Below are 27,283 nucleotides of genomic sequence, written 5' to 3' on the forward strand. Positions count from 1 at the left end.
TTACAACATTTGATGAACTGATGAACATTTGCATTTATAATATTGTACAAACGTAAATAAATAAATTTTGAATTTGAATTGAATTTAATAAGAAATTAACTATAGTAATAAATACGTAATAATTTAGTCGGCACCTTATAAAATAATAAGATAATGTAGTGCGGGTTCTCTAATAAGTGTGTGATAATTATTTTGTAAGTGAAACATAGACCTCAATCAAGTAAAACCTCAAAAATAGAATTAGAAGAAACAGATCTGTTTGATTATCGAGATTTATTGTTAATTTTATAATAAAATATTATTGAAATTGACTGTTTTATTCCATTGCAAGCCTCTTCACTTCAAACTTTACGGAATTTCGCTTCTGTTCTATTTTAAGGGGTAAAAAAAAATAAAAAAAAAATACCATTAACAATTTTATTCATCGTCTCTTATACAAGCAAGGTTTGAGCGTCAAGGCGGGTAGTTTGGCCTTCTTAACAGGCGGGTCTCGGATCTTACTGAACTCCATAAAGAAGAACACTTTGTTACTCTTGTCCAACTGTTTAAGTTTGAAGCCGAGCCGTTCTACTTCTTTAGCAAAGTCCTCCACTTTGTCGAACCGACTTTCTACTTCGGCTATTAGGAGGTGGCCTCTGTGGACAATTTACGTAGATTAGGAACTATTTTTGGTTGAACCCTATGTCTGCAATAAACGAGACAATTATTTTCTACCGTGGATACAACGCGGATTCGCGTGAGACGTTACAAGTCTCTATAGACTTGACCATGGCATAAAAAACTAAAAAATTTTAGTATGTGGATCTTACAAGAATCAAATAGCTCATATTTTCCATTTCCAGCTATCTTTTTGTTTTGTTTGTTGGATAACTAATACAAAAACCAGTTTCAATCAAAACAAACTCACCCCATCTTCAGCACCCTATTAGCTTCCACGAGGTACTGCGTTAGATCCGTGCCCATCAACGCTAAACAGTACACAGTAACATCCATTGATGCAGACAGCAGCGGTGTGCGGGCCATGTCACACGCCTCCACGCCGGGAGCCGACGCCACGAGGTCGAAGGAGCGGACCTTGTGAGGCACACGGCGGGATAAGGCTGCCTCGCCACAGCCTAGGTCAGCTATTAGGTGGGTTTTAGGCCTGTTAGAGAAGAAATTGAATTGTGAAAAGGATGTAATGTCCTGAAAAACGCCTTACAGTACAGATAAAAAAGATGCTCTTTATTTTCAACCATTTTAAACTATTTGTGGCTATATGAAATTAGAATGCTGTCACTAACTTACATTTTCATAATCTTCTTGACAATAACATCAAGTGGATTGACAGGCCATTTCTTGACCTGCAGCTGATATCCCTGGTGGTATGTCTGGAAAGCAGCCGGGTCACTCTGGAACAACTGCTGGGCTTCAGACCCTGAAGATGTGTACAGCTTCTCATTCAAATACCTGAACTGGGCGGCTGAAAAGAATCAAAATGTTAGTAATGGCCTGTCTGACTGTGCCTGGAGTAAATTATAGATATAAACCTTTACAAAATATCAGTATTAGAGACAACAACATGAGTATGTCTATAGAGGACTCTGAGGTTATTATGAATAAAGTGAAGCAGTAAAATATGTTTAATAATATATATGCAGTGTTGTTACACACAATTTTTCAAATTTTATACTTCAATTAAAGGATATGGTGAGTATTTATTAAAAAATTGTTATTTTCTGATCACTCTCACATTTGAAATTATAGTGCTTTATGAACTCAAGGCATAAGAAGAACTTATTTGCTGTTACCTTGTCTATCATAAGTTGTTTATTAGAGTTTTAGAGTTAATAATAAAACACAAAAGTTACCTTTTAACCGCTCTAACATTCTGTCTCTCAGCTTATTACCAGTTTTACTAACATTAATAGAGTTTCTATGACTACTGCTTTCTAATAAAGATCGCAATTTAGCCTTCTTGGGGTTGACGGGAATGCTCTCACTGATATCATTATTTATATTTGTTACTCTCTCCGTGGACTTATCATTTATACTTATGTTATTAAGTATCTTTTTAAGTTTATTTTTCTTCTGAGTGATTTGTTTCTGTTCAGAGAATAACAAGTCTTCCTTGGCATCATTTTCTATGACTGCGTTGAACTTTTTCTTTTTAGCGTTCAATAGTATTTCATCAAAGTTCTCTGTTTCAGGTATTTCATATTCGTCTTCAGTTTTCTTCTTTTTTGTATTAGGTACTGTGTTATTTTTTGTCTTTTTAATAACTTCGTTTTCTATTTTGCGTTTTTTTGATGGTTGGGTAGCACCATTCACAGGGACATTGTTGTTTTTTTCCTCAACGTGATTTAGTTTTGATGTTTTTATTTGGTTCTCGACTTTTTCTTTTTTCTGTAATAATAGGGTACAGGAATATCGTAATTTATAGGAAGCTGGATATATTAGTACACGTTTGATTAATTTATACTAGCAAGTAATAATGTTGAAACAGCCATAACACAAGTAAGCAACAACTTACCTTTACTTTTTGTATGAATGTTGTTTTAGTTTTGGGCACGTCATCCTCCCAATCTGGTATTTTAAACATAATTGTTTTCGTTCACTCTAGAATCACGATACACAATTTATTGAGTATTTCTGTAATAAAAAGTAGGGTTATGTTTATAAAATGCGCAGTGCTCTACGACATTGACATCTGACATAACGCGTTTCGTTACTTTCGTTGGTTATCTGTCATTGGACTGCTAACGAAACGCAAATTAATGATTAGGTATTGTAGATGAGGTGCTCTTGGCTCCAGGCTCACTAACAGTTGCATAGAGGATCGAATATAAGGTTAACAAGGTTAGTCGCATTTTCATCATCATCTTTTCAAGATGAATTCCGGTCAGTGGGTCGTTTTAGGGGCGACCTCCATGTTTCGGAAGGCAGGTTACAAGTGGGTGAGGCAGAATTAATAAATACATAGGGTAAGTATTAAGAAAGGAAGTATATGAGGAGTAGCATAAAAGGGGAGAAGGCATATAAGGGAGAATACAAAGGGAGTACATAAGTGATAGTAAACAAGGGAGTACATTCATCTGCCTAGCCTTTTCCCAACTATGTTGTGGCCGGCTACCAGTCTAACCAGATGCAGCTGAATACCAGTATTTTAAATGGTGCGACTACCTATCTGACCTCTTAACCTAACTATAGTGGAGTACATGTAGTATAAAAATGGAACTGCTTAAGGCTCGTTTATAAACACGAGGAGTACATGAGGGGAGCACCTAAGGGGTAGTAAATAACGCTAGGTTGACTATTTAAAACGAAGAAATAAGTGTGACGTCACAAGTAAATTAGGGTTCTGGGCATGCCCACTTTTCCCAATACTGTAGGTTCAAAACTGGTAGGGACATCAGACATAGAACTGTTTTGCATAACATATTATTGTAACTATACTTTTTGTCAGTACCTAATTATGAAAAGCTTATTATCGTTCATGTTTCTTATAAATTAAATTAGTTATGGCATGGCCGTCGTCTTATTTACTTAGGCATTTGAAACACAGCGTGTATCAAATCAGTGGAATTTAACGTTTGGAGTGGGCTGTTGTTTGCGAAATAATAAGGTTGGTGAGTGCTACTTTGTTAATTTATCAGGCCTTTTCGTTGTGCCTTATCTCATAGGTAGTACCTACCTATAATACCTCTCATGGTTAACCATTTTCGTTCAAATTCAAAAGTGCCAGCTAATAAAAAAAAAGGTACCTATATATTGTGGTACATCGATTTTCGGTCACGGTGCAGGTTTCTCGAAATAGGCCAGGTCAAGGTAGATACATGTTATAAGTTAGCTGGGCAGATAATCATTTATTAAATGCATCAATCAAAATATTTAAAACATCTTAGATCAAACGCCGATGAATCAATTTCCCCTGTCGAAAATGTACCTACTTAGTTAACTTAGTTGCTCCAATACTTTATTTACACATCATGTGAGGTGTAAATTGAGACAGTTATTTAGCAAACGGCTATCTCAACGGGTTTGTGTTATAGGCATTGACAGTTCCTGGTTCATAGTTAAAAGAAAATTATGCTTATTGTAAGTTGTTCAAGTCAATTATTATGGTGGTTATGTAGGTACCTATTGTGTAATTGTGTTTTATAATACAGTGCAAAAATACACACAGACATAGTAACGTAAATATGCTTGAAATAGGAACATGCAGTGATGGTTATGCAAATTGATTGACGTCAGGATATGAGTCGTCAGTCGGGTGAGTAGGAATATGGACGGTTATGGTAAAGTTCAATTATTTTGTAGATCTGACTGAAATCATCTTCCTGACCTTATACCAATTCTATTTGGGGTCAGTGTAGCACTTTTAGTAATTCTACTTCCTACAACATCTTCTATCTGTCGTCATCTCACAAGTAACATTCTTACTAACCATATTGAGTTTCACACAATCCATCCATCGATTCTTTATTTGTCCTTTTCCACTATATCCATCCACGTTTATGCCCAAAAGCTTCCTCACAACATGGCTTTCATTCCTCCGCATCACATGCTCACACCATGACAGCCGGTTTCCACGCAGCTTTTCAGTTACCGGTACCACTTTCAAACTTCCTCTTATGTAAGTGGGTACTCCTTCCTTACTCAATCCATTCGCGTAACATATTGCATTGCATTAGTTGATCTACAAATTCCAACACCATATCCCAATTAATTGTAAAGGTACCTTCATGATTCATCCTTTTTACAGAGAGTTCAAAAATTTTAAATAGAACTTAAGTAAATCCAGAACTTTGTGTATAATGCGGGAGCGATTGTGTATGACTTTGCAATTTTGAACTTCGCGATTAGGTCCATTTTAGGCTTCCTGCAAACATGATAACATTATCTAATTGTCTGCTTTATGAATTTGCCCATGCCAATGACATGCCATGTCTCCCCAAGTGATATTAGCGAGGGCCCACTGCGCATGTCCGTAATCCCGTCATGCGCGATCGAGATCACATTTCACCACCCACGGTCTCTCTGTTTGTGTTATTTACTAATTAAAACAAAAGAATTTCATGACATTTATTACCGTTAATAAATATAGAAAATAGTCTTTATACAGTGAAGTCGTGTTTTCAGAGTTATCCGTTATTTTTTGTCAGACAATAACCTCAATTACAATGCAGGTGTTATTAATAATTCCGTGTGTGTATTTTAGCAAGTGTTATTTATATTCATGAGAATTAGTGTATTCGGTGTTGTTATATTGAAGATGATGTTACTGTTTTAATTTTTGCCTGTGTAAGTATTGGTAGCATCCGTATTACTCATCCATTTTCCAAAAACGAAACCATAAACATAATTTTTGCTAATTAGTAAGCGCGAGATGAAATTTTCGTTGAGTGCATATCAGAGCCTACATAAAATATCTAGAAGAGGATTTAAAATTAAGAAGATTTATGACAGAAAACGTTCGTAAAACTTATAGACACCCCTTTATTAAAGTAACCGTGTTCTGCTCACAATAATGGAACTGCATTTTTTTGCAAACGAAAGATCTATGTAACTGCTTGAAAGTAGTATAGCTACCTACCTATGTATGTTTGTAGTCTCATATTGTGACGTCGGCAAATACGTTAAAAAAGAACTCAAGACGAAGGAATCAATACGTTGTGCCATTCGGCCTCCTTGCATAAATTGGCGAGCACGTAACATACCTACCTACCTACGTAAAAGGTCAGGCAATTAAGTACCTACTCGTATGTGCTGAAAATTATGACCTACCAGTGACCACGTACCTACGACTGAAGCTTAGTGGTTAAGTGGGTCGTGTGAGGTAGCATAGCTTCGGATCTCTCCGTGATGTTTCAGCCAACAGGTAGTTATTATTGGTATCTGCATAGCTATAGATAGAACAAGGATTGCAGTCTTTGGAAATGTTTGCTCATTGGGTCTCAACTGTCCATTTTAAAGACTAAGGGACCAATCTTAAAGACGTCTACCTGAATAATCGGAATCCGGGGATACATTTTTTTGTCAGGGCCTCTACCTTAGTTACCACACTTAAGATCGACTACGATTGCTCTATTATCAGCCTATTACCTATGTATTATCCAGCTTTCTTTATTAAAGGACTAGTTTCCGCCAGTTGTGAAACCTCTGGCTGGTGAAACTTTCACCTGGGTCTCGTAGGAGCTACCCCGCGCATCCTTATAAAAGTAACATACAACCTACCTTGATAATTGGGCTGTCTAACACAGAAAGATCATTCAGCTTTATAATATTAGTATTTCTACTTAGATATAGCGTTATTACCTGTAACGACCATAGAGGTCAGATTACGATCTATCTCCGTATAATTTACTATAGTCGTATTCGTATCGTATCTGATTAGTCTAAAAGCAAACTCCCATTTAGAGGTTTATGAAATGATTAGTCGTAATGTGTCTAGAATGATAAATCTTTGTCACGAATAACTTAGGTATTATTATTTCATTTTATATAAATAAGCGACGAAAAAGGGGCTTAAGCATCTAGGTATTGACTTAGTGTGCTCACACTAGCGGATGTTGTCGTGCGTTTACGCTCGGCTTATGTTACGAGCAACACGTTTCGAGCAGCAAGAAATCTGTCGCGCGGTCCCAGCTGCTATCGTGGTAGGTGCTAGTTGTCATTTACCTATTTAATGTCGCGATTATACGCGCTAGTATCCGAAAAAACATGCTAGTGTGAAATCGCTGTTAATTTCATCGAATTGCGACGAAACTGAAAAAAATATCCTTCGGGGACTGGAATGGAACTTGGACAGTAAGTAGTAGGTAAAAGGAGCTTACGCGTATATACTTGTATTTATTTGGTAATTTTATTAGTCGCATCTATTATGTAGGTAAAGATATGAGGGAATGGCTGGAAAGCTCAAGGGCACCCCACATTTTACTCTCCTCGACTACCTACCTTACTCTGATGGACTAAATTCTATGACTTTCTATGGAACAAATTACCTATTAGACTTTGAATAGAATACCAAAAATAGCAAGTAATCCATTAAATATGAGCTAGGTATTTTACGATAAGAAATTACGATGGTGAAACATCGTAATTTCTTATCGTAATAGGTAATTTGTTCCATAGAAAATACCTAGCTCATTACACTACAAAAACTAGAAATGAAAGCCTACCTGCCCAATTATTTATCGATTTTGTTAGATAACCAATCAAGATTGTTTTGTATTTTCTATTGTATCAGCATAATGTTTTTACTATTATCAAGGACAGAAAATGGTCCTTTTGTGTTGTAGGTACTTCTTATTTTGTCCTGTCTCAATTTAAGTAAAGCGATACTTGCTTTGCCTTCAGTTTATTCTAGACATCCAGTAAAGGCCCTTCGTTATTCAAATATCCATAATTTAAGAGCACAAAAGTAGCTTCGGTTCAGCTTTTTCGATTTTCGCTTCGTGGTCGTCATCGTCACAGTATTAAATGTCAATTTCTGAACAAGGTCTTCGTCCAACCTGGATTTTAACATAGGTACCCACCGCGCTAGGCATGCGTGTTGGTGAGCGAATGCATTTTACTTTGATTTATCTTCCAAGATATGTAAATGCATCTCACTTCTGTCTCTTAGGACTGTTTAATACCCAACAATTAATAGGTACACATTAATAAGGTTAAAATTGTTTCAACAGATAAACGGAGACTTGAAGGAAATAAACAAAATGCTGTCGTCCAGATGATATCTGAGTAACGGCCCAGTGCAGACATTAGAGCCTAGAAACAAAACAAATGGGCAAAAGAAGAGATAAAGTGGTAAGTAAGGCTTTTCCGTTTCACCTGTATTTTTCTGTGGGAATGACCATGACCGCAAAGCTTGATCACCATTTGCTATACGCCTTGATGGCCAATAAATAGATATGTGGCGGGACTTACAACTTCTCATTTTTATTTTCTTTAAGTGAAACAAAGAAATTTTTATAGCTAGTTTTAGGTATAACTTATATATAACGTTATATATAACGTATAAGCCTATATTTATATTTTTCTTCATCATCATCTCCGAAATGTTAAGTATTTGTTCTTTGATATTGTAGAATCGACAGCCATAGCTTAATCAATGTGGCTAGAGGTTACTGCGACATGTAACCAGTTCATAAAACATTTAGGTACTTATAAACATTTATGATTGCTTTATAAAGAAAGTTATTTACTTCAGTGTGGTTCGTGAAATTCACATAAAATGGACGTATACTGTGTGCTGATCAACAATATTATCCGTTACAGTCTTTATTGCCGCTTGCGTGTACGTTTGTGCTATCTTGATAATTTCCCGATTACCTTACTTTCTTTACCTTGGTATCAATTTGATTGTTTCTCACAATTAAAGTAATGTGATGTTGTATCGTTGTGGCAGCGGAGTTGGCGGTTCCAATGGAGCGTGGTGATGCTAGCGGCGGTGGCGCTGGTCGCCTACAACGCCGTCGCCAACCTGTGGCTGCTGCACCCCGCCTCCTGCCCCCTGCACCCCACCGCGCCGCCCTCCGACCTCCCCACCTGCGAGCCCTGCATCGGCACTATCCCCAACTCCGGCCTAGATGACGACCCCATCTACAGACTTGATCTGCGACTAGGCAGATGGGATGGCAGCCGATCCTACAGATTATTTGACTATGCAGCAGTCGGGGACCAGTATGCCGAAGTGTCTAGCAACCACCGCGTCTGCCTCGCCACACAGAGCTCCATAGAGAGACTCCACGAGCTGCTAAGGATAGCGGCTCATTGGACTGGACCAATTTCAGTAGCAGTGTTCGTAGCAGGGGACGAAATGAGACTGTTACGTGCTTTCACAACTTGGCTGTTTAGATGCCAACCTGAGATATATTCAAGAATAGCTTTACACGTCACGATGCCAGCGGAAAGACCAGGGTTACATGGTAAGATGCCAACGTGGGCGAGAGACTGTGATACGAATCCCCTGCCACCCGGAGAGAGGAGAGCTGATACCGTCGCGTGGAGAGCGAGGCATCCATACCCTCAGAACCATATGAGGAACTTAGCGAGGAAGAACTGCCAAACGCCGTTCGTCTTTTTAGTGGACGTTGATATCGTGCCCTCCAAAGGCATGGCAGATGCGTTAGATAAGTTTCTCGCGACCACTCCCAAGTGCCCTCTATGTGCATACGTGGTGCCTACTTATGAGCTAGACAGAAGAGTCGCCAAGTTCCCTGCGAACAAATCTGAGCTAGTGAGACTCTCGAAAAGTAAGCTAGCGATACCGTTCCATAGGAAAGTGTTCATTTATAATCAGTACGCGTCGAATTTTTCCCGGTAAGTTTATTGGACCATTCAAATCAAGAATCTTTTTCTGTTTCCGAACGGGTTACTACATTAGAGCGAATATTTCAGATGGGAAGCAAGCGGCGGCAATGAGACTGCGCAGACGCACATCAGCCACAACGTGACGAACTTCGAGCTGCTGTACGAACCGTTCTACGTGGCCACTGACACCGTGCCGCCTCATGATGAGAGGTTCCTCGGATACGGCTTCACTAGGAATACACAGGTAAGATCAAAACAAAGGAGTATTCACAAGTTATTATTTCAGAGTTCAAAAAATTCAAATTCAAAACTCGAATTTTAAGAATAGAATGATCGTGCCTTTTTTACAGGAGTATTATGAATTCACTTTTTGAATAAGTACGCGTGAAATATATTGTTTGTTGTCGCTCGTATACGCGAGTAACCGAGGATAGCCGCGCGGAAAATTCACTAGTGTGTAAAACCTACCTCTGTTCCTACTGTACCAGGGCCGGCCGCGGTAACTGTTACTGCGGAATTGTTCAAATCCTGCAGTAAAAGTTCACTTCAGACGATATTACGTCAACCAATAACATTGCAACTCCTGTAGTTACATATTACGACTGGTCGTAGGAGTGGAGTATACATACAACTACTAAGGAATAGTGTACACACAAGTAGAAACACGTACATAGGTCTTATCGAAGCCTTTTCAATTCTAAAGTTAATTAAACGAGACATTGTATGAATGAGGTACTGACTACTGGCTGTACATTTCCTCATTAAATCTGACTAACTTCTGGAATTTAACACTACTCTGACGTAAGAATTCCATGCTGTCGCGTTTATAACTGCACTTAACGCACTAGGTTAACACGCAGACTAAACAGCCGACTGTTGGCCCGATGCTGGGTTTTTTTTTTTTTAGTAAATCGTGTATTCCATCAAAGTTTTTTATCGATCAGATACCATACAAATACCTTATCGTTGTTACGTGTGTCCTTTCCATTCATCTTCATACTGATTTATGTGTCAAAACCAACTATTGGCCGACTAAAAGTTTCTAGTGAGCTTACGTAAAACATAGTTTCTGAATAATTGACAGTGATGTTCCATGTCATAGTTATTATTATTCGATTAGGCGTTATTATACGATCGATAACTTCCCATCTCTGATAAATATGTTCGAGCACTAATGACGTCACAGTTTGTTGTTTATATTAACTAAAACTTCGCCATAAAGATATTTATAAACGCCGGTTGGACTCACCATTCACAAAGTTAAACTGTACTGACTTTATCCTGCAGCTTTGTCCGTAATCTGATAAAAATGGCACAAACGTCTATTTTTCCGAAGGTACAGGTCATTTATTTTCTTTTAACTATACATTTTGTAGTCGGCTTCCGGTTTAACTGGATGCCAGTACATGCCAGTAATGACGGACAGTCTCATCTCCTCAACCCAGTTTTCTGAGTAACCTAAGGTTCAAGTTATCTTATTTTGTGTAAAGGAGTCAGTCACCTCAAACCGGTTAGTAGTTTTACAGGTAGGTATTTAGGTACCCCTAAGTACTTACATACCTACCTGTCAAATTATTAAAGACAGTATTATTAATATGTATTAATTTATAATTAACATAGTCAATATTGGTTTTCACATAACAATGACTATGTTCGTCATTCAGTATAAAGCACCTACGTCAATACAAAGTTTTTCACAATAATGTTTGTTTCATAGCTAAAGCATTGCTCATCACTCATTACAATATCGCGTTCCACTGAGACCATTTTCTAATGTTAAACGTTTTCAAACGATTCAGGGGAAAATTTTATTTACACAAACCATGTACCTAAATATATATTCCCTTGACGAGAATAGTTTATTCGTTTATTAAAAGGAGCATCAGTCGTTGATCTATTCTGCTTTTAAATTTTCTATATTAGTTATATAGGTGTGATGTCTTTTCATAATTATGTAAATAATTGCTTTACGTACATAAACTAGACTATATATAAATATATATGAACTAGCAGCTTCAGCCCGCAGATACACCCCCGTACCGATGCAACTACTTCCCGGACATACATAGGAAGAGCTTACATGCTATTCTGATGTACTATAATTATATACTGCCAAGTTTCACCAAAATCTCTCCAGTAGTTTTCGCATGAATAAGTTAACAAACATATGGACATGATAGCCACACAATCCTTACAATCTTTCGCATTTATAAAATAAGTCAATCTGTATTACTAGGATCTAAGCCACTGGTAAGGATATGAATATTTCTCAATAACATCGCATAATTTGGATCTTTACCCTAATCCTATCAATAGGGTCTCCAACTACTTATTAAAGACTTCACACTTAAGTACCCATTCCTCCCAGATATTTTCATGTTATGTTGTGTTAAATAACGACTGGACATAACAAACGTTTTAATTTTAATTACGTATCTTATGGAAGCAGCTCACAGCTGTTAGTCTATAAAGCGGTTATTTTTGTAAACCATAAACAAATTGATGATGTGTGTCGACCTCCACCGGGTTCTCAGTATTGTGATTGAAATAGTGTTTTGAACAAACATAATTAATTTCAATAAGAATTTGTTTGTTTGTTAATGATTTTCCTTCATTTGGTTCTGTGAAATTCTTTGCCTATTTATTTTTCGCATATAAAATACTGGTTTCCAGTGAAAGAAATGTAGGAGTCGATGATGTGGTAACTTTTAAATTTAAACTGGTCCTGTTGTTGGTTGTATCTTTTCACCCCGCAGCAATTAATGTGCTCACGGCTGTCTAAGACCCAGCTGTCTTCATACCCTCCGACTATCGATTCAGCTTTCATCAGGTTCATTATATTCAGATTAAAATTACTCAAGATATACTTGTGTTTGCTTATTTAGCTACAAGATCGGAGAATAACTGATTATTATTGAATGTTCTGGAACATTAAGTTTGCAATGAGATGTATCGACAGGTTCCGTTGCCAATACCTTCATGCACAATTGTCTACGCTTCGAGCCGTTTAGATTAATTTACACGCGACCTTGGCACTCATTGCTAATCTATATTTTGTGTAACTGCCAAATTAATTGCTTATTATCTATTTCCTGATTTTAAGTTGATGATTACTTTAGTGGGAATAAGTTACTGTGACGTTTTTTCACTGACATTTTATTTAGGGCAAGAAAGGGCTAAAGGTCCAAAAATGTACAAGGATCAAAAAAGTTTTACCTAAAAATATTACTCAAGTACCTACTTAAGTATTTGTTGTGACTAATCAGAGTCGAATTTGTAGGTTTAACTTATGTCACTAGTACATTCACCAAAATTCCCTAATTTCGTCCGCATTGGCAGACTGTTTTATTAGCAGCAGCAGAGCAAACGCGAATGCAAGTTAATCAGCATGTACCAGGCTCCCATAGCGGCGAGCTGGTACTGATAGATTTGTAGCGCCGCCTGCCAAATGGTCCCGTTTGGCACCTCTCCATAATCGACACTTCGGGTATTATGTTGTTCGCTCAAAAAGAATATGTTGCACGTTTTACGGATTTTTGTACACGCGAATACATGCGAGCAGATGAAACTGTTGGCACTGACGCTTTTGACTAAAACATGAGATTTTTTTTTACTGGTAATATTTGCTCCAACGTCGATAAAAAAAAAATTGCAAATACATGTGAAAATATATTTCAGTATTCATCGTTAGTTTCCCCGAGAGTTAAGCAGAGTTGTGACTTGTCATAAGTAAGTCATGCATTTACCTCATGCTGATCTGCAATAGCGTTAAAGGGGCATAAGGACAAGGGCATAATCGAAGCGTCGAAGTAAGGAGTATAATAATTTGAAATACTCCATGTAGTTAAGTTACGAGCCTTTTTATCGGTATAATTGTATTAAATCAGTGCATGTATATCCTCTATCATGTATGTAGTACATTACCGCACATTAGTACCTTACATATCGTCCAAATTAGCAGCGATGTAGTGTCACTGATTACACACATTACAGTTATGTCAGCTACGCGTATCGCGGACAGCTGTGAACTATGTCCGAGTATTTGCGACTAATTGCTATCAGTTAGCGTTCCTAACAGATTAGCTGTTTGCCCAGTCAAATGATCGCGGTTTTTATGTATTACCTACTGAATCATTGTAATTTATATCTACAGTTGCTATGCTGTAAAACGACTAAAAATCTAACCTAAAGTGAAAATAGTTTTTCAAATTACTTAGGCTGATAATTCAGCACTTTTCAATCGTCCAAAACCAATCATGGATACACAAGCTTCCATGTTTATTTTTATGTTTTTTCTCCAAGTCTATTAGTCTCTTAAGTTGCAAATAACTGTACTTACATGGGAAATTCTTACCTAGCAACATTCTGAAAAAAAAGTTTTATACAAGTTTCAAAAAATATTCTATTAATATTCAGGAGGTATGGTCTCTTTAGAGGTCATGCACCTGGCATTTTGAAGAACAGCAGTGCGAGACCAAATTGGCTGCAAGTCAGCACTAATCCCCTGATGCACAGCGTTGCATTATGTGCCAACAGCCAGGAAGCTTTACTTACAACAATATACAAAATATACTCCTTTGTTTAATTTTGGCTACTTTTGTTTACATTACATACCTTAATATGAAATTATTATTATGTTATTACTAAATAAAAAATATATAAGTCTCAGTATTTCAGTTTTCATAATAGCTGCCAATTGCTGCATTTTGTTATTCAAGTTGATAAGGCAAATATTATACTTATATACCTAGGTAATTACTGAATGAATTGTGTTTTACTGAAAAGAAGTTGATTAATTCTTATACTGTCATTCCATAGAAATTTATATCCAACATCAGCTACTGCAACGAAGTCTAGATAGAAGATATTACTCTCAATAATATCCGTATAGTTTCCAAAATATAGTAAAGTAAATAAGTAATGTAATCTGTATGGCTTTGACTGTGAAAATACAGGTGTTATAAAATAGGTACAGCACATCAATCCGTGCATTTGTTCATACAATAATTTAGGTCCATTCTTCATCCTACTTAATATTATAAACGCGAAAGTTTGTATCTATGGATGTATGGATGTTTGTTACTCTTTCACGCAAAAACTACTGAATGGATTTTAATGAAACTCTACAATAATATAGCTTATACATCAGAATAACACATAGGCTACAATTTGTAAACATATTGTTCGAAATACTAAACCTGCGCAGACGAAGTCGCGGGCACCAGCTATTATTATTATAATTAAGACAATAAAACTCGATAACCAAAAGACCAAAGTTCTACTCGGGCGCATTCCCCGCGGTATCAAGTATCACGTTACATCGCCGTACAGAAATATTCCGCGCGAGTATTTTCATAATCCGTCCGGCTATTTACGTTGCTCGCTCACTATTGTTCTATGGGATTCGTTATGGGTGCCACGACTCGTTCTTGGAGCTTTGATTAATAAATATTTCTTTTTTGTATTTTTTTTTAGTAGAAAAATTCAAAAGAAAATCACCTACAATTTAAATTAACTACCTAGTATATTTACTTATTTGTCTTGTTTATCTTTTATCTAGATGAAAATAACTCAAAAAAATAATTGATTAATTTGTGTATTTTCATTTAATTTTGTTACGTAGTTCAAATTATATATAGTCTTTAAATACTTTTCTTTATATAAAATACTTCTTTGGTCTCCATAAAGTCAGGTACTATTTATTGGCTTGTTGACGAAAATCGTAACTGTATTGGTATTATATTCAAGAATTCCCTATTTTTCTTAGTTGTGTTAAAGAAAGCTACTAATAATAGCACAAGGGTGCAAACAGAGGGCATGACATTGATCTCTGCCACCAATGTGAAACAAAATATTATAAAATATTTCAGATCTGTTTGCGTCTCGTAGTTTGAAAGAAAGATATGATCAAGTTTTAATTCAAGCATAAAAGTTGAGCAGGCCTATTTCATTGATTAGTTATAAGAAATGTCTTGAACTTTATTTATTTTAGTTGTAGATGTCTTAATCTTCATTTGAAGTAATAATTTCCTGGCAGTTGGGAGTAATTTGGCGGCTGGAATTATATTAATTTGATTGATGAACTTAGATTTTAAAACGATACAAATCTCTAACTATAGGACTTCGAAGATAAACAGTATATGGACACCAATAGCTCAGTAACAGAAGTACAGATTAAATGATTAAATCCATTAAGCAATAATGAGCCCCATTTGGCATGCACAAACATTTTTATAGACGCGTTCCGAACTACGCAATAACCGTTAGCATTTCAATTAATGCTTCGAAATCTGCACTTGTGTGCAAATCACCGTACTGTGAAATTATCCGACACTGAAATTTAAACGGTTTGCAATCCAATGCACTCGCCGGTGGGTATTATAGCCATCTACCCCGAAGGAAAAACGCAATGAAAAGTAGATTGAATGAATAAATCTTTGGGTTCGATTTTTTGGTTCTTGGTTACGGATGCACTTAGGTTCGGTTAATCCGAAGCGTCTGAATGTCTTCTGGTGGCGTTGCGTTGCGAAAGTGTTTATTTTTAAACTTCTGCTGTAATTTATGTCATGTAAATATACCGCCGACGCTCTTGGCCCACACAAATCTTTGGAATACGTAAAACAAGAAACGATCTTGTTGCTTTATGTGTTTTAATTTTTCCATGTCTCAAACTTTTTTTATCTGCTGTCGTTATCTGACCTATTTACGTAAATACTTCTTTGATAGCTGTATTCCATTTTTGTTTTATTTTACTCGATACTGAAATTGTTCTTAGCCATTACAGGAAATTCAATAAAGATCCAGAAGTTTATTCGGCTCACACTCCTATTTCTACTTCAAAATCTTCCACAATACTTTGTCATGTCGAATCTTTTCCTCAATTAAACTATGAAATATGTATTTCTTTACGAGATAAGCAAACATCAGCCACAACTCGATAGATTTAACAATATCGACATAAGAGGGGAAACTTGCAAACAGTTATTTGTCGGGTTTAAGGACTATAATAAAAATAGGGTTTTCTTGAGAAAAAAATATACAGTATAAGATCCTTGTGAGAGCGGCTATAAAACGCCCACTACACTTAGGGAAAAGTTTCAGGAGGTGTCGGAAGGCTATTTTGAAATGTTATACTTCAACGCCATAATGTGTACCTCTAGGTTTAGAAAAATCTGTCAAAGTTACTTTTTCTCTAAAAAGCTGCTGTAGGTAAAGAGGAGAGTATGTAATTAAATAAATAAGAAAACACATAAGGAATTTTCGCAGCTGCACTTAGGTTTAGCCGCTTTGATGAAGACTACACCTAGTTCTAACTGAAGAAAAGAGGATACAAGTAAGTTTCTCCACAAATGATAGTTACAGATGTAACCTAGATAGGTCTAAGCGGTTAAACCTAGGTGCAGCCGCACTTCAGGCTTATTATAATACGTAACATATACAACTAAATCTAAAAAGACATTTAACACATGAAAGTCATTTATTTTAGTTATATGTAATGGATTTTGTAAATATTTTGTTACTCGTCCACATGTTGATTGACATGTTTGTAGAAAATGTATTTTTGAGTTTGTTAGCTTTTAGGAGGATACATAATCATACATTTTCATATCAAGTAGGTGATCTTTAATTCCCCTTATAACTAAGAGATCGATTTGATTACGATATTAGTACCTACAATTTACCATCAGTATCAAAAACTGTCAAAAGAAACCTGAAAAATTCACAATTTCACAAAAGTTTTTCACCGACATTGTCTTGTTAAAGAAAATTCAAAGCCGTTCTTAAACCGTCGTCATCCAGTACGAAAGTCGAAAACGTTATAAATAAAACAGTTTTTTATCGATTAGGGACAAACGTAATTGGTCAGTGTAATTTATCGACACTAACGTCTCGATATTGAAACAACACTAGATTAATGAGTTTAATCTGGCGCTCCCGAATCGGAGCGAAGGAAAAACATGTACAACTACAAATATTGTTTTATTGGGTTTGTTCGTGTTTAGGCAATGTAAAGTCTGGCTTAAGAATAACTAATAAACTTATAGCTTGAAAGGTTTTAATAGTGTTGTGATGAAGGGCTTGCATGAATTAATTTTATATTGATTGTACGGTATTCAATTATTGTCTAATCCTTACCCAGGCTTAACTCGAGATTTTAAATTTCCTAATTTTCCAATTTGGAAGTCGTTTGGAAGTTTTGAGCGTAAGTACAGGCATGCATTTGTAAAATCTATTGTAGATGTTTATAAGGATGACAATGATATTAAACTTAGAGCGGTAAGATAAGTTGACAATTGGACATTACCTATTTCAAAATCGCATACTTAGTGTAAACTGGCTCTTCCATATTTTGCTATCGACAGAGAGAGTAGTAGGTACATTCCTTGCAGCAAAGCCAAGTTTCAACATTTGCATGTATTTCAAATCATGTTCCTTACTTTAGTACAAACGTGAAATTCCTCTTGTACTGTAAATTTATCTTAAGCCCTATTTGTTCGTCCATATTGTTTGTTAATGTGTTTGTTCGTATGGCGAGTATCCAAATCAGTAGCAGTGGGTAAACAGTACTTCGCAAGACTTGGAATCTTGACAATGTTGAATTGTTTCGAATGTTTAGACGCTTTCTGCTCGCACTTTTTAATGAGGGCTCAGCTCAATTGTAATGAATGTCGATTAGAATAAGATAGGTAGTCGATTAATAAGTATTTTTATCTAGACATATTTATAGGCTCAATGTCTGCATTATTATAAAGGAATTAATACCGGGTCGGCAAGGCTACCTGCTGTTTTCATTAATGTTTTCGTCGGGGTAATCTATTGCTGAAACAGAAGCTTTCATTACGGATATGTTAGATTTTTTATTGATATCGAAGGTTCATAAAGAAAGATAAAGTTCCTTGACACAATCTAAATATTAAAAGTATTGCTACTTTTGTAATTTTCTGATATCTAGGTTATAGCTAGGCCTGGGTTTGTTCTGTAGTTGTGATAATTACAAAATATTTTTAAGAGCTAGCTCTTAGGGAGCAAGTGTGAACTTTCTTGGGACTTCTGTTGCTAGCTTTACCTACATTATAACTTGCTATTGAGAAACTGTTTGAGTTCGATTACATTTCATTATATTTCACATCACTTTAGCTGAAAACTAGCCGCTAAAAGTGCCTAAAGTCCAAATGTAAAAGCTATAAATCACCAAAGTAGTTATTTTATGGATACTTCAGTTATACCATTTTATGAGCACTAGCAATCATTATTGGGCTATACCTAGTTTTTTTGCTGCCTCTCATAAATACTCCATTTAGAGTAGGTGTGTAGCGACCCAGAGACTAGGGAAGGTCGATGAGTCATCGATAAAATTGTAGTTTTAGTTATGAATACTGTTAATGCTTATGGATTCTAGAAAACTTTCTTATCGGTGAGAGAAATATAATAACAAGTTGGATGGGTTTTGCTTCTGGTCCTATTTGTATTGTGGTCCTAAGAGGGTTTAGTCATTAGGGAATTGTTAGATATTTTTCACTGATTGAAAATTGAAAATATGAGCCTTGTTGTGTTCTACAAGAATCGTAAAACATATCCGTTATAGTCATAGTCAAAGCTTGCGTACAGTGTTTTGCTCCAATATTTTTTTTCAGTGGCCAAAAAAAAAATTCTACTTTTCTATGAAACTTGCCTAGACTTTCTCATATTTCTAACAATAACGCTAACAGTTAATAACTAAACTAAAATAACTCAGCAGTTAGTCTAAACACGATCAATGCAGTGTTGCGAAGATATTTTAACATTTCATAAAGCTCTGTTGCAAGCGTTGGATTTATAATTATTTTTAGCCGTCGCCGGATGCTGACGGCTAAAATTAGTAGAAATAGGTATGTGTGTTACTGAGTCTGTTGGTCTGTGCGGAATGCTTTCATCTGTTACGTTATAAAACTAGTAATTAACGTGCAGGATTTAATATCTATACCTAGTTAAATTCCTTCTCTACATTTTGAACCTTGAATTGAATCTGCTGAAACACGTATGCGTCCCCAAGGAACAAAGTATTTCGTGGTTTGGAGGCTCGTGTTAACGTTGACATACATATTTACCATAGTGTTTATATAAGACTGAAAAGATTACACTAAAGCAGTTACGCGGTAATATATAATATTTTTAATTGAACATCATAATTTCATGTAATGAATCGAATGGAGAAGTTCTAGTAAACATGTCAAATAATTCTGTACTGCGAATTAGAAATAAATTAATACATACATTTACATTCAGTAAGTACTTGAATAAGATGAAATCTCAATGGGAAAATGAATAATATATGGTAAATTAAATAATATTCTTATTAGGGCCACAGTCAACGGAATAACATACCTATCGCGGTATGCAATCGATTTTCACTTGTCTAGCTACTTTCATATCTTGGGTTCAATATAGGTTTTCCTAGTAGGCCATTTTACTGAACTTATTATAGAGGAATTCTTAATAGAGCTAAATTATAAATTGCTTGATAATATTCAAGATATCTGAGGATCCTGATAGATTCCTGGGTTGAGCAAGGTTTTATTGAACGTATTGGATTTTATTTTTTATTTCTTGTAGGTTTTCTGGTATTAAATCGGGTGTTTGTATTTTTAAAGCCTTTTTAAAATAATCCGTACACTTTTATGGAGTCAATTGAAGGAAATGTGACACAGTCAAAATGCTAACCAAATATTCGATTGAAAGGGCAGCGATTCAGCTACACGCACCAACCACTAGATAGAATAAACAAAACGTTTAGCATTCGATACAAAAAAGAAAACATATGAAATATTTTTTCACAAAAATCGCTGCGAAGAGATTTTGTCAACACACATGTCAATTTCTGCCGAAGCATTGAAACGAAGTCGTGTGCAAAAGCTAGTGATACAAAAATAAACAACGCTTTGGTACCAGAGTGGGACGTGGAACATTTTCGAATATTTTAATGTGTTGTCGTAAACAATATTATGTTTTACGGTCGTTGCTGCTAATTTGTGACTGGTTAACGGATGATTTTAGGGTTCCGTTTCATAATTGTAAAAATATGAAACTGTTCTTGTGCAGTTATCTTAATTAGGTACTTACTACATACAACAGTTTTGCGGCGTGATTTGCAACTTTTTGCTGTCTCTCACGGCTGATTAATTCAGGAGCTAAAAACCACTCATTCATCTCATTTGATGCCTTCCCTAAATAAAAATAGTCATTTTTATATAAATTGAAAATATTTCTATATATAATATTACCGCTGGATTACTAAATTGTATCTGAATTATAACCTATTCAGAATAAAGTAGCATGACAATGACTGAAAGTACGGAACACTTCGTAAAGGAAGTCGACTCATACTTGACCAGCGTTTTACTATCTACATCCTCTGACGTCGACGGTATAGAAGGCCATGTTCACATATTATCCAGTTGTTCTCCTGACCGTCATACTGTTTATATTATCTGCTTTTCATAGCAGTCGCGGTTACAGCGGCACGTGGAGAGAAAACCGCGGCAAAATCTTCAGTTGATGACATGCATTAGAGGTGAATGGCTTATCGGACGTTGCAGATGCAGCTTGTGAAAGATAGCAACAAAAAGATTACCGGTACATTGACCAAAGCGGAAAGACATTGTGCATTTTAGCAATGCAAATCCGAGTTGATAAATAGATGCAAGCCTGCAATGGAGAACCTAGTGTCAAAAAATATAGTAACAGCTTAAGTTAGTAAAGAAATAAACTTTCGGCGAACCTGTAGACGTTATGTAACACAGTCTTTATAAACTTAGCTGTCATTGAACCAGCTGCAGATAATGATAACGACTTTTACCTTAACATAATCGATTTGGGATCTAACACAAAAGCATCAGTTTGCATTAACGTCCTTGCTTGAGTTAAGCATATTAAGTCACCTGGTTTAAATTTTTTCATTGGATTTTCCACCTTGACTTGTGATTAATGGAAGCTGGTGAAAAGGTCGTGGCCTTGACTCCACCGTGTGAAATTACCTGCGGCAGACATTTGGCAATAATTTGAACTGGAACAGTGTGGCTGCGCCCGCGACTAAGTCTGCACTCGAGACAAGTGAAGTTCACCAGCTATGATGGTTGCGGTGACCGCTGGACTGTGGTTGTTGTGTCTGGTTGCTGTCGTGGGTGAGTGATTCTCTTCTTTTTGATCATGTGTGTGTGAAAGTGTATTTTGTCATCTTTGTATCAGGTTTTACGTTCAGTTGGTCATCGATGTTGGTTTCAATTGTGGTACCGTGTCTGATTTAATACTTAGTTATAATTATTGGTTTAATTTTATTTGTCTTCTTCGATAAGTGATGCTCTCTTAAGTGTGAATAATTTTGTAGATCTCCAAGAAGCTGTGGACACAGAATGTTGTTCAGACGCAGCAGCAGACGATGCTCAAACCACAGAAGAGACTCAGCAGGAGTTAGATGTGGAACTGGAGGAAGCCTGTCCTGAACTCAGCGGTCAGATCATTGGAGGAAGACCGACTTCAGTGAACAGGCATCCTTACCAAGTGTCCATGGTGTTGAATGGGAACTCCTTCTGTGGCGGGTTCATCATCAGCCGGGACTATGTGCTGACTGCCGCTCATTGTGTACAGAAGTAAGTAGCAGACTTTTTATTTTATGATTGTAGTTTATAGTTTAGGTCATTTGAAGGCACCAAAGATAGCGAAAAAATAAAAAAAGTCGTAACAACAAACAATTGAGAGCTACTAACTCCAAAACTGAATAAATGACAATCAAAACGTATGGCTATTGTGTTCTGCCTACTTTGTAACTGAAACAGTCGATAGATCTATAAACATTGAATGTGAAAGCCTATAAAATTTACGGCCAGCCTTTGAATCCATATTCAAGCAGGAAAAATCAAAGACGAGAAGTTAATGCGACCATAAATGGGGCTTTGTTGACGTTCCATTTTTATCAGTAATCATAAAAATAGTTATACTTTTTACTAGGCGCAGTAAATTTGGAGATATTGTTCGGAGACTACACCATTTTGGGGTTTACAGTGTCAAGGTCAAACTCGTAACGTTTCTTAACTTTATGACTTTAGTAATAATAAAACTGTGACCAGAGGAGCGAGACTTACAGTTTATGGTCTTTCTTAACATTGTTGCTTATCACTTCGAGGGTTCCGTTAAATATAACCCGAGGAAAATAATTTATTCTCACGAAGGAAGGACATTTCATTTCCATAGTCGAGGCGTGATACTAAAAATATTAATGCTGATTTGCAAGTCCTCCATCATTTTCGCAGTATCGCTGGCTTTTGTTTTACTAACGAGCTAATTAGTCAGTCTCTTTCGTGTACTGTATTTTCTTTGACAATTCTTAGTGCTGCACATTAGCACAATCTTAAGGTACTTGTTTCATGTCTTCTCTTTCTTGTTTATAATCATAAACTCCTTCTCGTAATTAATTTTTATAAAAAAACCCATCTGAAATCGACCTCATCTGTGAAAATCCGTCCAACAATAGGCAAGTCCAAAGCAAATAGTGTCAGTGTATAATCGTGGTCGTTACAGCCGTGACCCGGCTGTTTTTCTCTGCGTGAATATTTTATGAAGCAGTGTAGCGCCGGCACGAGGGCCCTCTGCCTCCACTGCGAATGTTTCGGTCGAGTGGGCCTCCGCGAGTTTACGATGCAATGCCCCTTGGATATTCATGGAACTCAAGAGCTCATTTTTGGTTTGATGGAGTGCTTGCGAATGAATTTTACGGAGCAATCCGATCAGAGGCCTCAAGTAGTTTTACCTCGATATTTTGTTATTTTTCCATCAAGGTTTTAGTTTTTGCTTATTATGAAATTAATAGCATAAAAAATGTTCACAAAAAACGGGCCAGATATTGTTTCTCCAATTACCAGACTTTAATCTGAAATAGTAATCTGAAGATTGCTAATTCCCTGAAGGTTTGCGAAACGGCCATTAGCGTTGATTAAGTTTTCTTTGATTATTTTGTTTTTGATGACTTTAATTGCGATGGGGTTTTAATAAACGATTGTTTTGATGAACGTACTCGAAATGTTAGTCGGTTTATAGTTAACTCTTGACGTTATAGAGTGCACTTGACGGCTTGTCAGCGGCAGAATGCAATTGAACGTAACATGATATGCTGTAGGCATTTAGCTGTAGTTGGCACACTCTGCTTGGAATGGACGCCCGACAGCTGAAGACAACTAACTGCCTACTGGAATATAGACCACTTATATTAAATGTTATTGTTTTTATCTGAATTCTTTTGCAATTCGAAGGTAAATTGCCTATCGACTGCATAGGTATTTAAGTTTGATTTTTAGGAAGACTGTAAGACGTTTTTTTTAATTGGTCCTAATACTCGGATAAATTGACATATTTCGTATTCTGCGTAGGCTGTAACTCCGAATTTTTTTTGGAATCTTATCAACCTTTGCACATTATATCACTGTTACTACCTAATACTTCTGTTAATTGAATGTGCTCTTTTTCCTTTTTGCTTTAGCACCTCTCCCAACGCCATCCGTCTCCGTGTCGGCAGCACCCGTCGTGACACCGGCGGGCGCATAGTCCGGGTCACCAATGTGACCGTCCACCCTCAGTACGGGAGACCACAGTTCGACAATGACATAGCTGCTCTCAGGCTAGCTCGCCCTCTGAACTTTAATGCTAATATCAGACCCATCAGGCTGCCGCAGCCGAGGCAGGCCGTACCTCTGGTGAGGCTCACTGTGACTGGGTGGGGCCTTACTGCTGTAAGTATATAGTTAACTAATAGTACTGACATTTGATTTGTGAACTGGTGTTCTGTTTACTGTCACCTGTTTACTTCGTTGGTCTAGAAACTATAAAGTGTGGTTTAAGGCTCTGATTTGAACTCCATAACTAATAATAATACGTCTTAGGTTGGAGACCTGAAGTTTGATTTCTGTTCGGAGCATCCCAATGATACTATTTCCTAATCTACTTATTTTACATAATTCTTATGTCTACTCGTTATATTAACAGGTGGGAGGACGTCGTATCCCCCGTAACATGATGGAGGCGAATGTGCCCGTAGTGCCGCACTGGCTCTGTCGCCTCTCCTACGGGGAGTCTCTCACCAACAACATGTTCTGTGGCGGACACTTCCTCATCGGAGGAGTGTCGTCTTGTCAGGTGAGGGCTACTTCCAGGATGATGGCAATATTTGTTTCTTCTTGCATGATATGGTGGCAAATTCAGTCAGGCAATCCATAGATTATCATTTTTATGGGAATTATTAGCATCGAATTAACAATGTTAAATAATAAATTTTCAAGTCACAAATGATATTCTTAAAAAGCCGATAATGCATTTTACCTGAACTTTAAAACACGATTGTCCTGTGCATCGAATTTTCAAGCACCCTAAATTACGTCAAGACTTTAATGCAAATCTAATTGACTGATAGATTAAACTCTCATAACCATTACCCTTCCAGGGTGACTCCGGAGGACCAGCGGTGTTCCGTAACACTGCCTTCGGCGTGGTATCATTCGCCAGGGGCTGCGCATTACCGCTATCACCGACCGTCTTTACCAACATCGCCTCTCTCAGGACTTGGATCACAGACAACACAGGCGTCTAACCCAAACACAACCTTATTCCAAACACCGTAGATTTAAATTCCAGCAACACTGTGATAGATAAATGTGTAGAATCCAGCAGAGCTTAAGTTATCCCCGTTACTTAGTCGCGTCCTGGCTGCGAGCCAGTTAGCTTTCCGATTGCTACAAAATATGGTTTTTGTAATTTTGTATCCGCGATTAAGCTACTGTATTATAGGATTGTATTGTATTAAGATTTTTTGAACTTATTCCAAGTTTTGTTAACATTTAAGTAGCGGGATATTGAGACCATAGCTTCAACTGGATTTTCTGATGTTTTTAACAATGTATATAGGATGGTCATGTTACTATATTTTAAAACAATGAGCTCTGCCTAGACTGTATTTAAGCGTTATGTTTAATTTATTTTTGTATCGAAATGTTTTGTATTAAAGATTTTTACCAATATACTTGTATTTTAATTCCTTTTATTTTCAGAATAATTAAATAAAGTTCATGTTGTCAAAATTAAAATTGGATGAAAAATAAAATCATTTTACAGTGATCCTGTCAAAATTTTATCAGTTTGTAACTGCTCTCTATCGAGGTCACAAAAAGTTAATAATTTTCATTATATTTTCAGGTATACGAGATGTTCCTAATCGGGTACCAATTCAAGGTGCTATCCCCTATCTTCACAATCCACTGGGGGTTGCAAGCCAGAAGAAACCGCCCCCTCTGGCGGGAGAAACAAAACGAGAAGAACAGAAAACACTTCGAAACGTTCAAAAGGGAATTATTTGCGAGGTATCGGAAAGACCCCCTACATTTGTTGAGAAGACCCCAACAAGGGAAGAAGACCTAGGCATCGCGAGGCCGTGCAGTCACCGCCGGCCTCGGAATTTTAATAACTATAGCTTCTTGGCTCTTCTGACATAGGCATGGTCAGAAGAGATGGACTTTGGACTCTGTGCCATAAATTGCGCTTAATGTGTCAGTTGCATTGGATCTTCTTAGTCTTCTGACAAGAAGAAGGAATGTTTAGTGTTGTGACGTGATAAGTCTGTGGAATGACGTTTTCAATGTTTGTGGGAATTTTAGAAAATGTGGTTCGAAATGAATTTGTATATTTCCTCGGTCTACGGTATTTTATTGTAGCATAAAGAAAACTTATGAATATTGTATACTTATAGTAATAAGCTTTCACTTTTAGTTACACTTTTATGTATGTAGGTAATAACCAAATGTAGTGACAAAAGTACATTGTTAGCAAGATTATGTTTTAAATTTTAATCTGTATATATAAAAATATACATATTATATATCTTTGTATATATTCATAATCCAATAGTTGTATATAAGTATTCGATAACTCTTGTATATTGTGTTATTGTAATAATTATTATCTTTACATTCCAAAGAAATGTGTTCTATTTTATAAAGTACATAAATCAACTTGACTGGTCCAAAAATTATAATTTATAATTTCGATGTTTTTTAACTATAAATTATGAAAGTGGCACTAGTATAGTTCTTTTTTATAATTTAGCACAAATAAAGGCATAACCTGAAATGCCTCAAAGTAAAATGATGAAGCTTTGGTTATGTTGGCATCAGTCGAGGCACAATTTTTAAAAAGGTAAAAAAATGTTTTGTCTGATGACCCCTACTACCTTCTAAATCAGTAGATTTTGTTTCACTTTAATTTTTAAATAAATAATTTTGTATGTATTCATTAATACGTATTTTTTTTATTAACAGTCGTTCTTCACTATACTGCCAACTGCACTAACAAAAACAAAATGGGTTCAGTTCTGCTGACCACGTATCGTCAACTATGTCATAGATATTAAGTTATATAAAAATATATAAAATCTGCGTATATATCTAATTAAAGATAGACAATGTTGTGATTATCTTGTTGTGAGGTATTACAATTTTCATTTACAAATATGTTAAGACTAGCGACACGGCATAAAACTGTTATCATCAATTATAATAAAAACTTTCTTTTCCTGTCCTCATAATTTGTTGAAAACCGCATGAAAATCTGTTCAGTAGTTATTGAGTTTATTGCTTAGTCATTATTCTTAGGTTTTAAATACGTTTCTTGTAACAGTTCAAGTGTTAGTAAAAGGCTCTAAACCATTTTTTTTATCACAGATAGACAAAACATGTTGATAGATTTTACTATAATTATTACGTCAGTCATTAAAAGGCACAACTTTTTGTACATTTTTACTAACGTTTTGTAAATTGTAATTATTAGTTAAATTAGCATGATCGTGCCTCGATTAGAGGAACTTTTGCTCGCTATTATTTTATTCCTGCCTCGATCAGAGAAACTTCTGCTCGCTATTATTTTATTCCTGCCTCGATCAGAGAAACTTTTGCTCGCTGTTGTTTTTATTCCTGCC

The 27,283-nt window shown here is 36.3% G+C and overlaps 3 protein-coding genes across 9 annotated transcripts; 2 read left to right on the forward strand and 1 right to left on the reverse strand.

Moving 5' to 3' along the window:
• Positions 1 to 403: 403 nt before the first annotated feature.
• Positions 404 to 3,689, reverse strand: LOC110374212 (ribosomal RNA-processing protein 8). The gene is made up of 5 exons (XM_064036638.1): positions 3,683 to 3,689; positions 1,851 to 2,426; positions 1,288 to 1,462; positions 908 to 1,144; positions 404 to 635 (listed from the first exon to the last, which is right to left on the reverse strand). Exons 1-5 carry the CDS (start codon positions 3,687 to 3,689, stop codon positions 422 to 424), a joined length of 1,209 nt encoding a protein of 402 aa, XP_063892708.1. The 3' UTR covers positions 404 to 421.
• Positions 3,458 to 26,498, forward strand: LOC110374204 (beta-1,4-glucuronyltransferase 1). 7 transcript variants are annotated; one of them, XM_021331811.3, is made up of 5 exons: positions 3,458 to 3,604; positions 7,668 to 7,788; positions 8,390 to 9,303; positions 9,382 to 9,538; positions 25,510 to 26,498. In XM_021331811.3, exons 2-5 carry the CDS (start codon positions 7,765 to 7,767, stop codon positions 25,729 to 25,731), a joined length of 1,317 nt encoding a protein of 438 aa, XP_021187486.2. In that variant the 5' UTR covers positions 3,458 to 3,604; positions 7,668 to 7,764; the 3' UTR covers positions 25,732 to 26,498. The 7 variants fall into 7 exon arrangements, with proteins under 7 accessions (XP_021187486.2, XP_021187488.2, XP_063892671.1 ...); XM_021331813.3 differs by having other exon boundaries at positions 3,511 to 3,608; XM_064036601.1 differs by lacking the exon at positions 3,458 to 3,604 and adding an exon at positions 4,000 to 4,077.
• LOC135117393 (trypsin-like) lies at positions 20,812 to 25,431 on the forward strand. The gene is made up of 5 exons (XM_064036603.1): positions 20,812 to 21,455; positions 21,659 to 21,920; positions 23,804 to 24,053; positions 24,307 to 24,456; positions 24,761 to 25,431. Exons 1-5 carry the CDS (start codon positions 21,401 to 21,403, stop codon positions 24,905 to 24,907), a joined length of 864 nt encoding a protein of 287 aa, XP_063892673.1. The 5' UTR covers positions 20,812 to 21,400; the 3' UTR covers positions 24,908 to 25,431.
• Positions 26,499 to 27,283: the final 785 nt, after the last annotated feature.

Source organism: Helicoverpa armigera, chromosome 10, assembly GCF_030705265.1.
Source record: "Helicoverpa armigera isolate CAAS_96S chromosome 10, ASM3070526v1, whole genome shotgun sequence".
In the NCBI taxonomy this organism is placed as follows: domain Eukaryota; kingdom Metazoa; phylum Arthropoda; class Insecta; order Lepidoptera; family Noctuidae; genus Helicoverpa; species Helicoverpa armigera.

Excerpts from the sequence above, each read along its gene's own strand:
- LOC135117393 (XM_064036603.1), top strand. The coding sequence starts at position 21,401 with ATGATGGTTGCGGTGACCGCTGGACTGTGGTTGTTGTGTCTGGTTGCT. Across the intron at positions 21,921-23,803 it reads GCCGCTCATTGTGTACAGAA|CACCTCTCCCAACGCCATCC; the intron begins GTAAGTAGCAGA and ends TTTTTGCTTTAG. Across the intron at positions 24,457-24,760 it reads GAGGAGTGTCGTCTTGTCAG|GGTGACTCCGGAGGACCAGC; the intron begins GTGAGGGCTACT and ends TTACCCTTCCAG.
- LOC110374204 (XM_021331809.3), top strand. The coding sequence starts at position 8,216 with ATGGACGTATACTGTGTGCTGATCAACAATATTATCCGTTACAGTCTT. Across the intron at positions 8,279-8,389 it reads GTCTTTATTGCCGCTTGCGT|CGGAGTTGGCGGTTCCAATG; the intron begins GTACGTTTGTGC and ends TCGTTGTGGCAG. Across the intron at positions 9,539-25,509 it reads GCTTCACTAGGAATACACAG|GTATACGAGATGTTCCTAAT; the intron begins GTAAGATCAAAA and ends TTATATTTTCAG.
- LOC110374212 (XM_064036638.1), bottom strand. Across the intron at positions 1,463-1,850 it reads AATGTTAGAGCGGTTAAAAG|CCGCCCAGTTCAGGTATTTG; the intron begins GTAACTTTTGTG and ends GATTCTTTTCAG. Across the intron at positions 1,145-1,287 it reads GTCAAGAAGATTATGAAAAT|GCCTAAAACCCACCTAATAG; the intron begins GTAAGTTAGTGA and ends CTTCTCTAACAG.